The sequence below is a fragment of the Nuphar pumila genome, chromosome 14, assembly GCF_984573655.1.
Source record: "Nuphar pumila chromosome 14, dmNupPumi1.hap1.1, whole genome shotgun sequence".
In the NCBI taxonomy this organism is placed as follows: Eukaryota; Viridiplantae; Streptophyta; class Magnoliopsida; order Nymphaeales; family Nymphaeaceae; genus Nuphar; species Nuphar pumila.
The window spans coordinates 16,704,813-16,721,724 of NC_143262.1; the positions used below are offsets into that span (position 1 = coordinate 16,704,813).

The following is a 16,912-nucleotide window of genomic DNA, read 5'->3' on the forward strand; positions in this document are numbered from 1 at the left end:
GGGATATATATGGAGATCCCACTAAGTATCGTAGCATAGTTGGCATGCTACAATATCTGACTTTTACTAGACCAGATATAGTATATTCGGTTAATCAGGTGTCTCAGTTTATGCATGAACATCATACGTCGCATATGGAGGCAGTCAAACGAATACTTCGTTATCTGAAGGGTACAATTGGTGATGGGCTGGTATATAAGAAAAGTGAATTAGATCCAGGCGGCGGCCATGAGATCATTATTTATGATGATGCTGATTGGGCAGGTGATCCAGATGAACGACGATCAGTATCTGGTTATTGCAGCTTCATTGGATCGAACATGGTATCTTAGAGCAGTAGAAAACAGAAGGCGGTCGCTAGTTCAAGTACTGAGGCTGAATACAGGTCGATGGCAGCTGCCACTGCTGAAGCCACATGGATAAGGCATCTCCTAACGGAAATGGGAGAACCTATTGCTCGATCACTGCTACTGTGTGATAATCAAAGTGCCATCAACATGTCTTTCAATCCCATCCATCATAGTCGAGCAAAGCATATTGAGATAGATCAACATTTTATTAGGAAAAATGTTGAAGAAAAGGAGATTGAACCCATGTTTGTGCGAACTGAAAAGCAGGTTGCTGATATTTTCACCAAAGGGCTGACAAATGAGAGATTTTGGTTTCTGAAAGGCAAGTTGTTCATGGTCCAGGACCATGCACAACTTGAGGGAGGCTGAAAAGAAGTCGTTATTGGGTCTTGGACCCAACTTCTGTATGTACATGACCCTACCCGATCCATGTACTGAACCAGTTCAATGTCCAGTTATTTTGTAATGTAATTTAAGATATTGTTAGAGGGTATTTTCGTACCCTAAAATCTTGTATTCAATATATTAATACATTGATTGACGCAGACTGTCACTCTGACGTATTTTCTTCCTTCAGCCCCTTCTTTCGTTATTTTGTTCTTTCTTTTCCTACACAGCTGAACGTGAAGACTTCCTTTTCTAATAAAAAGCTCATACCATATCTGGATTTTGACATGTAATCAGATTCAGATATCCATCAAATCTGAAAATTTGTCGGATTCAGTAGCAAAAAATCAAAACAATATCCGCATTCGATTATAATCAGATATCATTTTGGCTTACCAAACCTGACTAAATGGAGTTGGATTCGGTTGGATATCGGATAAAATCCGATCCATTGGCATCCCTAAATGGCACCTAGAGCTTGTGATTTGCCATGGTGCAAATCAATATTGAGTGAAATGAGCACTGAAGCAAAACCATTAATCACTCTTCCTATATTGCAGTGGCACTTGGAGCTTGTTTGCTATGGCTCAAATCAGTATTGAGTGAAATGGGCACTGAAGTAAAACTGTTCATAGTCTTTATTGTGATAATATCACAATTATAAACATTTCCTCTGATCCCGTTTGACAAGCATATAGAGTATGTCAATATTGATGGTGGCTTTGTTCATGAGAAAGTAGACAAGGGAGTTTTTAAGAACTCTTCAAGTCTTCATGTTTGGACTTAAAATAGGCTGATGTTTTCACAAAGTACATTAATATGATTTGATGTATGGATCTACTGAGCAAAGTGAAACTTGATAGTGGCTTTGACAACTTGGGGAGTATTAGTAGAAGGTCATTTGACCAACTGTATAGTGTTAACTAGGAATACTGTTACATTGTAAGGATAATACTGTCATTGTAATAATCTTACCTTTCCTCTTCTAATAAAAAATAAGTGGTTGTTGGAGAGTGCCATTCCAATATCTCACTTTCTATTTCTCTTCTATTTACCCAAAACCTTTTTGTACTGTTCTGCCTCTCTGAAGTACTAGGAACAGGTATGAACAGAAATTTCAGAGAGATGACAAAATCTACATAGGGCATGAACATATTTAGTGGGGACATTTTTCTTTGAGTACTGAAAACTAAGTGAGTTCATCGTGGCATACTTGGCAAAAAAAAAAGAAGCTTGTCAAGAGTGAATTTAAGTCTGGGTGCATGATTTATTGCTTAATCCTTGAAAGTCAAGGCCCTAAAGCAGTCTTTATTTAGTAATCATATGAGAACACCTATTGTGGAATTCTCATTCTGTCACATGAAGATAAGTTTATAGCTATGTCACAGGGATTCGGCTAGCAGGGTGCCGCACCTGCGTCGACGCAACTCGACGCGGGTGCAGGTGCGGCACCGGGTGCGGTCAACCTGATCCTGGGTGTGCTGACCGCACCCAGGGTCATTTTGGTCCATTTTTGTTTGGATTTAAAAAAAAAATTGCCCTATGAAATGGGCTGCAGAATTTAAAAAAAAAAAAATCTGGACAGCTGCTTGCTGCTGCTGCTCTTGTTTTATAAAGGGGCACTTGTGTCCACAACATCTGACGAGCTTTGTTGGCATCCCATGCTATTTCTGCCTCCAAACAATTAATTCACAGCGTTGGAAAACATACTGTTAACTTGGAAATGATGATCCATCTTCCTCAAAAATTAAAACCAAAATTCAAGAGCCTTTTGAAGTCTTTATGCTTCAACCAACCAGATCCTTTTTCGTCAAGGATTTTCTCTCTCCATAATAAATGATAATGGTGGTGGTTGAGCCTTGGTGGCTATTAGTATTCACTTTTCTCCTGACGAGATGAGTGCTCTAGCCGTAGCCTTGTGTAAACCTCTCTTTTCCAAATCCAATAAATTTCTTTTAGTTGTCATCTGTGTGCAACTATATATAAAATGAAATTTGAAGAACCCTAGGCAGTGGCGTGGCAGTGGTGCCGTAGGCCTCGTGAAGACTGTCTCTCCAACAAACCACGTCAAACCTTTCACTTATATTTTTTTTTGTGAAGACCAAGGAGTTTCAGACATGATTGAATCATGACAGTCAGCAGAACACAGCAGACTGGGTCGATCAGATTGCCAATCCTTTCGGTTCATCAATTTTGTCCCGTTGAGCTAAAGTACACAACAAGCAGAACGTGGGTAACAAGTCTTCAAACAAATACACCATAAAAAAAAACTGAACCCCGACCCGCGTCGGGGGAACCCCCGACCCCCTTCTATATATATATACATTTTACATTTTTGCCCCTGCCGCACCCCCGCACCCGGGTTTTTTTGAAGTGCCGAATCCCCGCACCCGCACCCATGTGACATAGGTTTATAGCTAATTACTTTTTAGATTAGGACATGAGTTTGTACTTTGTACCGCTTGAAAGAAAAGCAAGTTGACCTCTTCTTCCTTAAATCATCCATAGATTGGGTCCTACCATTTACAGAACCTTGGTATTATTTGAGTTATTGCATTTATTATCTCTTTATCTTGTTTGAAAACAATCTATAACTTATTTTTTGGTATTTCTATAAGTTCAGTGGTTCCTTTGTATTCCCGTGCATTAATGTGAAAGTATAAAATTCTGGATATTATATGTCTAAGTACAATTTTATTTTATTTTATCCTGAAGATGTATGATTTCATTGCCAGGTTCGTGCAGTGGAGAGAACTCCCTCAATGAGTGAATTGAATGAAATACTTCTTGGTCAGGTAAAATCATCTCTAAAAAAGTATTCATATTAGCCATAAGCTGTTTTCCAGGCTCTGGCAGTCTGGTTATTTCTTTTCTAGTCTCAGACATCTTTGACCAGCTTTTCTTAAATTATATTATTTTTTCTAGGATGTTTATCGGTTTTGTGGAACAAAATAGTGAAAATTTTGCATCATTGATTCATTTTCAGGAAAATTTTAAACAAAACGACGTCTCATTTGTCTTCCGTTTACAGGTGAGCTTGACATCTAAGTATTAGTTAGACATTACTATTGCTTGTAACTGGTTACTTTTCATATGGACATTGGTTCTATAATACATGTTAAAACGACCTATATATGTCTTTCTGTTTGCATGACGACTGGTCAAATAATACTTGCATCACCTTTTTTTTCGAAAGGGATGGAAATTTGTATAATAATTGGGGAGAAATTTACATGACAACACTACAGTTTGGTTGACAAGGCATCATCCATCAAGTAGTTGGGAATACAATGGAGGGTCTTTATAGAAGGTTGTTTGATTGCACAGAGTAATTGTCCCTGGGGTGATTTGTTCCAGGGACAATATATCCCGTAGGATTTGTCACAATAACAAATTCTTTGGTGTCTGACTTGCACCAAGGGAAACACTGGCCAATTTTGTGTTTGATTCTGCAAATACCAAAAACATGAAAAAATGGAGAAAGGATATCTGGAAAACCCATGCTGCCTTTCTCTCCCAAGGACAAGGGCTGCGGCTCCTTTGACTTCGCTTCGTGAATGCATCTGGTAAAGCAAATCCTTTATCTGCAATTCTGCATCAGCCAGATTCCATGTTAAAACTCACATCCACCAAGCTAAAGGTCTGTACTCCCATCCTTGCTCTGCACAACCCCTTTTACTCACTCTCACCTATGTCACATGGGTGCGGGTGCGGGTGCGGGTGCGACACGGGTGCGGCACAATTTTAAAATTTTTGGACACGGGGACTCGGCAAAAAAAAATATATATATATATATAATTTTATTTTATTTTATTTTTAAAATGCCACAGGTGTCTGTGCACAGTCACAGACTGAGACTGTGACTGTGACTGTGACTGTGACTGTGACTGTGACTGTGACTGTGCACAGGCACAGCACTGTGCACTGTGCACAGGCACAGCACTGTGCACAGTCACAGACTGTGCATAGTGCACACTGCAAAGACTGTGCACTGTGCACAGTCACAGACTGTGCACAGTCTGTGACTGTGCACACTGCAAAGACTGCACAGTCACAGTGCCTTTTTTATATATATTTTTTTAAATAAAAAATATAAAAAATTAGTTTTTTAGGGACATTTTTGGACTCGGTCAAAGTTGACCGAGTCCAAAATGTGGACGGACTCGGCCTGGACTCGTTGACCGAGTCCGACTCGGCGTTGACCGAGTCCGGGCCGAGTCCGAAGCCGCACCCGTGTCGGGGCGTGTCGACTCGGGTGCGGCACCTCCTTAGCCGAGTCCGTGTGACATAGACTCTCACCTGAAAGAGGAGAAAGAAAGGAACCCATGTTAGGAAAACATAAAAAAGAAAGAAAGACTGGTTCTTTTTTATACGCCCCCTTGTTCTCCTAGGGCTTCAACTTAAAAAAAAGGTGGAGAAGGGTGGTTGTCTTGACGGTGGGTTTTAGGGTTCTAAAGCTTCATGGATGACCTAGAGAAGGCGATGGTCTTCAGTTTTGGTGAGTCCAGAGGTGTCAATCCCTAGCTGAAGTCCAGGGTATTTAGTACTGCTTGTAGAGGAAGGAGTTGCCAGGCATTTGCCGAGTTTGTATGAAGAAGGTCCTCTTCATCAGCTTCCTGTCGTTCCAGTTCTGGTGCTTTGAGACGGTCCAGGAGCTCCTTTGCAACTGGTTCTTGTAGGTCAACTCAACAAGTGGGCACTCTGGTCCTCTTTGAGTACCCATTGTCTGTTAAAATGTGTACTCGTACACATATATGTATGTTGAAATATAATCCTTAAATGTACATATATATATTTATATATATATATATATATATATATATATATATATAAAGATACATATACATATATATGTATACGTATCTCTATTTATATATATATAAATATATATATTTTCTCTTCCTAAAATACCCTCAAGGGTATTCTTGTAATTTGTCATTTTACGCATATTCCAATTGGAATATGCATTGTAATATTTCTTTTATTTTCTGTTTTTATTTTTTGTTTTTCGTATCATATTGGGGGCCTCCCAATAGAGACGTTGGGAGCCCCCAAACGTCTCTTTTGGGAGCCCCCAAGGTGGTCCCTTTGAGAGTGTATAAATAGGGGCTCTCCCCTTTGTATTTACCACTTCAAGAAGGAGCTTTTTCTCCATTGTAATGGGTGTTACACCCTTTTCTCTTTAATAATATTAACTTATGCCTTATAGGCATTTTTGCCCCTTTTGTGGGTTTTGTATTAGCACATTATGTGCTTGTGTTGTTCCCTTTAGTGGGTATATGTGAAAATATCTCAAAAAATGAGATAAAGTGTGCGATGAGCACACCACCACCAATGTGCACAAAAGCACAAGAACACTTAGAACAAATGTACACAAAGGTACAATAAAGAAACTCAAATGCACAAAGGCATACAAAATATAAAGAATTTTATTGAGAGGATTGGAGAACAAAAGCTCCAAGAAGTGAAGTTTACAAAGGGGGAACTCCCCTATTTATAAGAGGGAAAAGGAGCCTTGGAGGGGCTCCACTAGCTGTTGGAGCCCCTCCAACGGTTAAAATTCTAACCGTTGGAGAGGCTCAACAACTAGTGTTGAGCCCTCCAAGGTTGACTTTGAGTCAACAAAGAAATAAAGAAGAAAAAGACAAAAAAGGGAAAAGAAAAAAGAAAAGAAGAAAAGTAAAAAAGGAAAAAGAATTACAGCATATTCATAATTATGAATATGCGCAAAATGGAGAGAAATGACTAAAATACCCTTTCGGGTTTTACAGAAAAAAGAAAACATATATATTTACATATATATATATAGATACATATACATATATACGTGATGTATATATGTATATGTATCTCTCTTTATATATATATGTAAATATTTACATAAAGAGAGATACATTTTAACACCCTCCCTCAAACTTAGGGCACAATGACCGAAAGTTTGCTAAGGAGAAAGTTGAATCTTGGGGAGCAAAGCGCCTTGGTGAAGAAATCTGCCAACTGATATTCTGACGTCACATAAGGAAGATCGATGACTTTTTGTAGATATGCCTCACGGACAAAATGACAGTCCATCTCAATATGCTTTGTCCGCTCATGAAACGTGTGGTTCTTGGCAATATAGATTGCACTCTTATTATCACAACATAACTTTGTGGGTTCTTGAATTGGAATCCCCATGTCTTGCAGCAACTGATGAATCCAGACAATCTCCATAGTTGTAGATGCCATGGCTCGATATTCTGCTTCGGTGGATGATAGAGACACCTTCTGTTGCTTCTTACATCTCCATGAGATCAGGGATTCACCTAAAAAAATGCAAAAGCCTGTAGTGGAATGACGGTTATTCGGGTCACCTCCCCAATCAGAGTCAGTATATGCAATTAAATTCAACTCAGAAGAAGAGGAAAGAAAAACTCCCTTGTTTAAAGTTCCCTTTAAGTATCTGACAACTCGGAGAACGACACTCATATGAACGGATGTAGGAGCATGCTGAAATTGGCTTGCAGTATGCACGGCATGAGAAATGTCCGGCCTTGTGATGTTAAGATACATTAGAGATCCCACAAGTTGCCGGTAGGGGGTAGGATCCTCCAAAGGTTTCCCATCATCGATCTTCATTTTTGATCCCACAATTTCAGGGGTCTCATAGATTTTATCATCAGTAATACCTGATCTGTCAAGAATCTCACAGGCAAGTTTAGTTTGAGACAAAAAATAGCCTCTATGAGAGTAGGCTACCTCAATACCAAGAAAGTAAGTCAGATACCCCAGGTCTGACATTTCAAACCTTTCTTTTAAAGTGGTTTTAATGTTTCTGATGCCTTTTATGTCACTACCTGTTATCAACATATCATCAACATATAACAGTAAAATCACAATTCCTGCATCAGACTTTTTGACAAACAGAGCAGTGTCAGTGTAGCATGAGGAAAAACCATTTTGAACCATTACATCATTAAATCGATCATACCAAGCCTTAGGGGCTTGTTTTAAACCATAAAGCGCTTTTTGCAAACGAAGGACTTTCCCCTTTGGTATGTTCATACCAGGAGGAGCATCCATGTAGACTTCTTCATTAAGGTCCCCATTTAGAAATGCATTTTTAACATCCATTTGGTAAATATTCCATTTTTTAATAGATGCAATGGTGATCAAACACCTTACAGTAACCATTCGTGCAACAGGAGCAAAGGTTTCTTCGTAATCGATGTCGTATTCTTGACTATATCCTTTTGCGACAAGACGAGCTTTATATCTTTCAAGAGTGCCATCACTCTTGGTTTTGACTTTAAAAACCCATCTACATCCTATTGTTTTCTTTCCTTCTGGAAGACATTGAAAAACCCACGTTTTGGCTTTGTTGAGGGCTCTAAGTTCGTTGTCCATGGCATCCCTCCATTCAATCATTTCCGTAGCTTCTTTAAAATTTCTAGGTTCTTGGTATGAGTGAATGGCACTAAGACATGCCCTATGTTTTGGAGAAAAAGACTCATAGGATATAAATCTAGAAGGATTTTTCCTAGATCTTTCAGTTCTTCGAGAGTTGTTGGAAGATTCACTAAGATCACTATATTTCTCTATTGCACTTCTAAAAGTGCTTTTATCTCTATGAGTATAGGTAATTGGTTCATTTATCATTTCTTCTTCATCATGAATGGTTTGAGGAATACATTCACTTATATCCTCATTCTCTTTTAATTCATCATCGCTAAAATCTTCATTTCTAGATAATAGTTCAAACAAAAAGGAATAATCGGCATTATCTTCATGAGTTTTGTGTTCTTCAAAACCACTTATGTTTTCTAAAAAGGTTACATTTCTTGAAACATATAGTTTATCATTTTTAATATCATAACACCTAAAACCTTTTTGGGTTTCCGAATATCCTAAAAAAGCACAAGGAATAGCTTTGGGAGATAATTTATCATTCTTATCGGTGAGAACAAAACATTTACAACCAAAAATTCTTAACCTATTGTAGTCGGGTTCTTTTTTATACAAGATTTCATATGGAGATATTTGGTTCAAGTTTTTGGATGGAAGTCGGTTGATGAGATAAACGGATGCAAGAGCCGCTTCGGCCCAAAATCTTTTTGGAATTTTTTGAGAAATTAACAAAGTTCTTGTAGTTTCAATTATGTGTCTATGTTTTCGTTCGGCCAACCCATTTTGTTGGGGAGTTTTGGGACAAGACCTTTGATGAACAATCCCATTATTTTCAATATAACTTTTGAAATCATTTGAGAGATATTCTCCCCCGGAGTCGGTTCTAAAAATTTGTAATTTACTATTGAATTGATTTTGTATTAACATGTGAAAGATCTTGAAAGTAGAGAAAACCTCATGTTTATGTTTGAGGAAGTATATCCAACTATACATTGAAAAATCATCCACATAAATAACATAATATGAAAAACCTCCCTTAGACACAATGGGTGCCGGTCCCCATACATCCGAATGCACAATTTCGAAAGGTTTGGTTGAAAACATAGTTTTTTGTCCAAAAGGTAAGCTTCTCATTTTACTAAGAATGCAATCATTACAATTGAAATTGTCTTTACATAAGGTTTTAGCAAAATGTAAATATGAAAGCTTGACAATATTTGGATGCCCAAGGCGTTTATGCCAAACATTTATATCCTTATGTTGGGCAACATTACAAAAAGAGGTTTTTGGAATTTGAAGAAATTCCATGAGATAAAGATCTCCCTTCCTAGAGCCTTCCCCAATCAACTTCCCGGACCGGCGATCCTGTATCCAACATTTATTTGATGAGAATTTGATATCACACCCATGATCCGATAGTTGAGAGACGGAAAGCAAATTTAAATTTAGTTTTGGTATAAATCTAACTTTTGGAATAAAAAAACCTTATCTTTCAAAATCACCAATTCCTTTTATTTCAAGAGAAGCCCCATCCGCGGTGGAGACAAAAGAGGGTGACAAATTTTTTGAGTATTTAGAAAGTGACAAAACATTTGGAGTCATATGAAAGGATGCACCCGAGTCTAAGAGCCAAAGAGTCTTACCGGGAGGAGAGAAGGTGGTCATGGCGGTTCCGGAAACGGATCCCTTGAGGAGTGGTTGAAGAGCTTCCATGATTTGATTGAGAGCCAAAGTAGCATGATTGGAAGTAGAAGGACCTTCCTCCTTGGTTGATTGGAAAGTAGTAGACATAGCCACCATCTTCTTCCATTTAGGGCATACCGGTTTAATGTGACCCGGTTCTTTGCAAAAATGGCATATGATCTTACTATAATCTCTCCTTCCATAATGCCCACCATTTTCTCTTCCTCGATTTTTGTTAAAATGAGGGGGTTTATAGGTTTTAACATTATTGCCCGGTCTTGAGACGGCATAAGCACCCTCATCCTCATCTTTAGAGGGAACGGCCAACACACTTAGATTGGTTTTATTCATTCCCAATCTAGTTTCTTCGCCACTTAATTTGGTAAGCACATCTTCCAAAGGAGGGGAAGAGAAAGAAGATAAGAGAGAGGATCTAGTTTGTTCAAACTCGGGTCTAAGCCCATTTAAAAAGTTAAAGAAATGATCCTCTTCTAGTTGTTTGGCCCTCAATTCAATAGCCTCACCGCTCCATTTAGGTTCTTGGAGGGCAAGCTCATCCCAAATAGTGGATAACTCGGCGAAATACTCTCTAACGGACATTTCTCCTTGTTGAAGGGTTAAGGCCTTCTTTTGGAGATAGTACTTATGGGACAAATCTCTTGAAGTATACATTCTTTCAAGATATTCCCATACTTGACATGCCTTTTTGAACTCATTAATTTTGGTCTCAACCGAAGAGAAGAACCATGAGAGAATTTTGTAGTTTTTCATTTCCCATTCTTCATGCTTCTTATTGTAATCTTCAAAAGCCTTTTCTCTTTCTTCACCCTCAAGAACCTTGATCTCCCCTTTGTCAAGGGTAGTAATTTTTGGTACGGGTTCGGGAATAGTTCCTTGAACATATCCCCAAAGTCCCTTTCCTTTTATATGGGCCTCCATATTCCCGGCCCATACATGATAATTCATTCCATTCAATTTGAAGCCATGAGAGAAGTGCGAATCCTTTTCGCCCATTAGAGAGGATACAAAGAGGAATAAATGCGTACCACAATGCGAAGTGAGTCCCTTCTTGATGTAGGAAGCTTGCAAAATATAGAATGAAGAGCCGAGTCTTCACTTCCACCACCACAACTCAATGACACGCTTTACGAGGTATTCCAACGAAGAGAAATAAGAGCACGATCTTCTTTTCCTTTAAGCCTAGCTCTGATACCATGTGAAAATATCTCAAAAAATGAGATAAAGTGTGCGATGAGCACACCACCACCAATGTGCACAAAAGCACAAGAACACTTAGAACAAATGTACACAAAGGTACAATAAAGAAACTCAAATGCACAAAGGCATACAAAATATAAAGAATTTTATTGAGAGGATTGGAGAACAAAAGCTCCAAGAAGTGAAGTTTACAAAGGGGGAACTCCCCTATTTATAAGAGGGAAAAAGAGCCTTGGAGGGGCTCCACTAGCTGTTGGAGCCCCTCCAACGGTTAGAATTCTAACCGTTGGAGAGGCTCAACAGCTAGTGTTGAGCCCTTCAAGGTTGACTTTGAGTCAACAAAGAAATAAAGAAGAAAAAGACAAAAAAGGGAAAAGAAAAAAGAAAAGAAGAAAAGTAAAAAAGGAAAAAGAATTACAGCATATTCATAATTATGAATATGCGCAAAATGGAGAGAAATGACTAAAATACCCTTTCGGGTTTTACAGAAAAAAGAAAACATATATATTTACATATATATATATATATATATATAGATAGATAGATACATATACATATATACGTGATGTATATACGTATATGTATCTCTCTTTATATATATATGTAAATATTTACATAAAGAGAGATACATTTTAACAGTATATTCGCACTTCATGTGCATGTGCATTGGTTCATTATTGAACCTAATGTATTCAAAGCCATTTCTTTACGTGGTATCAGAGCAAGGTTACGATGGGGTTGTCTCTTGGTGCAACGGAAAGCGTGGTGCTCAAGAAATGGTGAAGTATTCATTGTTCCTTTCTTTTTTTATAAGTTTTCGGTATGTATCTCTTTTCTTAACATATTATGCATTATGAAACTATTTTTCTTGCACATTTAGTGTTTTTGATAGTTGAATCATTTCCTTTCACATTTCGCGTGTTCGTATATTTTAAAATATCTTCTTTTAAATTTGGTAAACTTGTTTATTGTCCAAATATATAATTCTTGGTTATATATTTATCGATTCCTCATCACATATAATAGTAATTTATGTTTTGCAAAATTGTTTTTCAATTATGTGAGATTTATGATTTTTCCATAAGAATTTCGTGATTAACCTATAAGTTAACTTTTTATATATGATTTCTTGCTAAATTAATGATCTTTGCTTAAAAACTCTTGTGTATGATTTTTAGTGCATTTTTTTGTGAAAACAAAAAAAAATATTTTGATATGATTCTTGTATGAGAATTTCTCACATCTAAATCTTTGTAGTTTACTTTTTTATGAACCCTAAGTAGTTCTTGTTAATGATAAATATTTATGAACTCCTAAAAGTCTCTCAATGGTTTTGGTTTATTTAAAGAATTTTGAAAAATTGTTTGTGATAAATATGTTGTATGAACCATTGTGTTCATTAGGAAAGATCTTTTAAAAATCTTCTCACACTATATAGAATGCATAGTGTATCTATTGCATCCTTTGGTATAAAAGATTTCATTAATTTTTGATTTTTCTTCTAATGATGCAACTTTATAAACATGTTTGTTTGTATTTTTCACATAAGGTTTCAAAACCTCTTGATTGTATCTTTAAGGATGCCTACATTGGCCATAATATGGTCTTCTTTGTCTTAAATTGCATTTATCAAGCATATAATTGCATAATTATAGCTTGAGAGACTCAAGCATTTGTTTTTTTTATGAAATACATGCATTATTGCATGTTTGCCACTTTTACGCTTTTTGCGTATTTTGTTCAAGTATTGTGAGAGTGTCTTTGTGCACTTCTTTTATAAAATATTTATGCTTGTATGTGTATTGTCTCTTCGTAGACATTTTTATATTATGGGGCTTTTGTGCACATTTCTTTTGGTGAAAGTGTAATGAATTTAGATATTGATTCTTTTGTCGAATCATTATAAAACATTGTAAGTGCTTATGGCACTTTGTACGTTTCCACATATCTCATCGCAATCAAAGAATATTAAAATTTGTTGTATGGGATTTAATCCCACTTTTATAAATTTTCAAGTATTTTTTGAATATCTTTTCCTTGGATATTGTGTTAAAGCTCTCTTTGCGAACCATTACGGTTCTTGTGATATCTTTGTTAAAAGCTTGATTATCTTCTCTTGATTATCCCAAGATGATTTCTTTATGTCATTATGTTTGTTGAAAAGGTATTTTTGCCTTTTATGACACTTATTTTATCCATCACAAGTTGTTATATGATGCAGCAATCCTTTTATGGCCTTATTGTTATATTAGAGATGGTTGTTGAGGTGAGTTATAGGCACCTTATGTCATTTTAGATTGTCCACTTGCCATATTAAAGATGGTTGTTGAGGTGAGTTATGGGCACCTTGGGGACTCTAAAATGATTTGTTATATGATCTCTAATTATGAGTGTGTCACTCGTTTTTCCTCTTTTGGCCATTGATCTAGTGGATGCTCTCATTTATATGTAAATGTGATGGATATACGAAACCTTAAATGTTTTAAGGTATATTAAAATCAAGGTTTTTGGGATTATTGAATCTTATGAGTGCATTTGCACATTTGTAATTTCGTGTTTTGTGCTTTTGCGCACAAGTGTTCCAAGTGTTCTTGGTGTGTGTATATGCACACATTTATTCCAAAATGTTATTGTTATGGGTATTCTTTTTAAAAGGAATATTGTTTTATTGATTCAAGGTTTTATTTATATGTTCGTCATTACAAGTTTTATTGCCTCAAAAGTCATCTCCTTTTATGCCCCTTATCTAAGTGTCATCATATGTAGACAAAACATATTATTACACCTTCGTGTGTTGGTAGCTCTTTGTTGGCTTTTGTTCTCTTGGTCTAGTAGCTGAACACACTTTACTTGAGTGTTATTATATGTAGACAAGGCACGTTGATTCATACCATGGTGTGTGATTTTAGTCCATGTTGGCATTTGTGTCCTTGTTCTAGTCGTTGCAATGTATGCCCATGGTTGGCTTCTTTCACTCATTTCAAGTGCCATTTTATGTAGACAAGAGATGTATTGTGTTTTAGCCCATGGTTGACTTGATACTCTTGTTCTAGTAGCTGAACATACTCGTTTTTGAGTGTCTTTTTATGTAGACAAAAGATGCTTTTGGTCCATGTTGGCATGTATTCTCTTGTTCTTATCGTTGATACACTCATTTCAAGTATTATTACATGTAGACAAAAGGTATTTTTACACACCTTTGTGTGTCTTTTGGCCTTTAATGACATTATGGTTGTGTTCTTGTTCTAGTAGCTTATACACTTGATTTGTAGGTTTTTGAGGACTAATGAGGTAGTTGCTTGTAGTGGATAAACTACTATTAAAAATTGCAAAATTTCATTCATAACTTGTGTTTTTAGATACAAGTGAATCATATCTATGATATGTTTTTAAATCAAATTGATATTTTAGCATTTAATCTATATATTAAGTGCTTACAGTTTTTCGACCACTTTTGTATTTGATATGCAAAATGAGCCTTTTGTCTCAAATGATATTCATTCTTGAATCTTGGGTGAATGTTTTAATATACTTAGTCAAATCATGCTTCTTATATATGACATTTGATTGACATAGATCTTCTCCCTAAAGATGTGAAAAACTCTATTGTTGATCTATGCATGTTAAATATACCTTTATAAAGCCCCTCTTATTGAAGTTCATATTCGTCATGCCTTTGGACATTTGTATCCGTGTTCTTTTAAAACCTTTTGAACATTTGTATCCGTGTTCATTTTGACTAAAGTATGTTTGGAGCATGTTCATTAATGATTTCTTTAAGTGTTAATTCATTTTATGATAGTATATGCATATGCTCATTATGGCCTTTTAGGCCCTCATTCAATAAAGCATATGTAGCTTATGCTTCTTCGTAGGCTTATTGTGGTGTCCCTTAGTGGACCATTTTGTTATTCCCCATTATGGGGTTGTGGTTGTCCAATGATGGACCTTATTAATGCATTATGCATTTTTGCAATTCGTTTCCGCTCACTATTTAAGATGATATATGATTTTGAAACCTTGGTTTTCTAAATTTTCTTTTCATGCTAAAATAATTATCCTATCATGTGCTTCAAATTTCTATGCATGAGTTATAATTTTGCACCTTGTTAGGAATGTTCCATTTGAGTAAAGTGCAAATATATTTTTTACTTGTTCTTTGTTGTTATTCCACATGATCTTGGAGATAGGATAAAAAGAAGTACCCTGGATGGATCGGGAAATGTGTTCACCATTAGAAGGCAATTGGAGGAAGGCATTTTCAAGTTTCAATAGCATCCTTACTGAAGCCTCTTGGAGTCTTGAGACTTTTTTCAATCTTTTCGTTTTCCCGCAAAGATTGAGGGGGGGTGTTAAAATATGTGTACTTGTACACATATATGTATGTTGAAATATAATCCAATTGGAATATGCATTGTAATATTTCTTTTATTTTCTGTTTTTATTTTTTGTTTTTCGTATCATATTGGGGGCCTCCCAATAGAGACGTTGGGAGCCCCCAACTGTCACAAATGTGACCGTTGGGGGCTCTCCAGCGTCTCCTTTGGGAGCCCCCAAGGTGGTCCCTTTGAGAGTGTATAAATAGGGGCTCTCCCCTTTGTATTTACCACTTCAAGAAGGAGCTTTTGCTCCATTGTAATGGGTGTTACACCCTTTTCTCTTCAATAATATTAACTTATGCCTTATAGGCATTTTGCCCCTTTTGTGGGTTTTGTGTTAGCACATTATGTGCTTGTGTTGTTCCCTTTAGTGGGTATATTCGCACTTCATGTGCATGTGCATTGGTTCATTATTGAACCTAATGTATTCAAAGCCATTTCTTTACATTGTCATGGTCATTGGCCTCCATTGACTTCGGGGATAAATTCTCTAAGAAAAGGCCGGACAACTCCTGAAAAAGAAGGGGTTCAACTTTCTTTCCCATTTTGGGACAATTTGTTCCAAAAAATGGGGTAAAAAATAGTGCGTTTGGTTGTGCCATGCACCCCAACCAAAAGCGGGACAAATAGTTCAGGGAGAGTATTTTTTACTGCAATCAAACAAAACCTAAAAGTACAACTATTTCTCTCTCTCCGAGTTGCCCACCTAATGGTGAAGAGCCAACACTTCCAAATATGCTTTAAATACTTGCCGTTTACAAATTGCGGTAGTCTGAAAAGAGGTTTTCTAATACACGCATAGTAGGGGCTTTGAATTTGGGGATGGGCCATGAATGATTATGAAGCTGTTTAGAAGACCAACATTTCTATAACAAATCATCCGTAAATTTAACTTCTTGAACACACATAACCAAGGTTGTAAGTATCGTATTGCTTCTTGTATCGACCGGGCCCAAAAAAAGAAATGAATTGTAACAAATCATAATTTTTTAATATTTTTTCCAAATTTTTTAAAAAATTCAAGAAAAATTAGAAAAAATTCTAAAAAAATCATAACACATGAAACATTAATGAATTGCACAAAATACAACCATAAAATCATATATGAAACATTTATGACTCTATAAGTTGTACAAGACATCATCAAATATCAACTATCTTACAAGAACAATGAAAACTATTAAATATCTTGCAATTAAGAACATACCATGAGACTCATGCTTTTATATTAATTAAACAAAAACAAAATAACCAAGTTTATGAAGTTTTTTGAAAATATAACCTCAATCATCATCATTATCTTCTTCTTCTTCTTCTCCTCCTTCAACATCCACATCGTCCCCAATATACGTGGGCTCTTTATCATCTACCTCCTGTGCTCTTTCCACATTAAACCACTAAATGTTCTCTTCATTTAAAATGCATGTTTTTTCTTCAACCTATGCATCCAACAAACAACAAACAACAACAACTACGCCTTCATCCCAAAACAATTGGGGTCGGCGATAT

At 36.4% G+C, this 16,912-nt stretch overlaps 1 protein-coding gene across 11 annotated transcripts in view; it reads left to right on the forward strand.

Moving 5' to 3' along the window:
- LOC149816510 (DENN (AEX-3) domain-containing protein) overlaps positions 1-16,912 on the forward strand; it is a 106,723-nt gene that overhangs the window by 18,748 nt on the left and 71,063 nt on the right. For all 11 annotated transcript variants that reach the window (XR_016427612.1, XR_016427611.1, XM_089987182.1 and 8 more), the window contains exons 5-6: positions 3,473-3,532; positions 3,724-3,768. Coding sequence is in view for 9 of the 11 variants with exons in the window: in XM_089987182.1 (XP_089843308.1) it covers positions 3,473-3,532; positions 3,724-3,768 (105 nt within the window). In the remaining 2 variants the exon portion in view is untranslated. The remainder of the gene's footprint in view (positions 1-3,472; positions 3,533-3,723; positions 3,769-16,912) is intronic.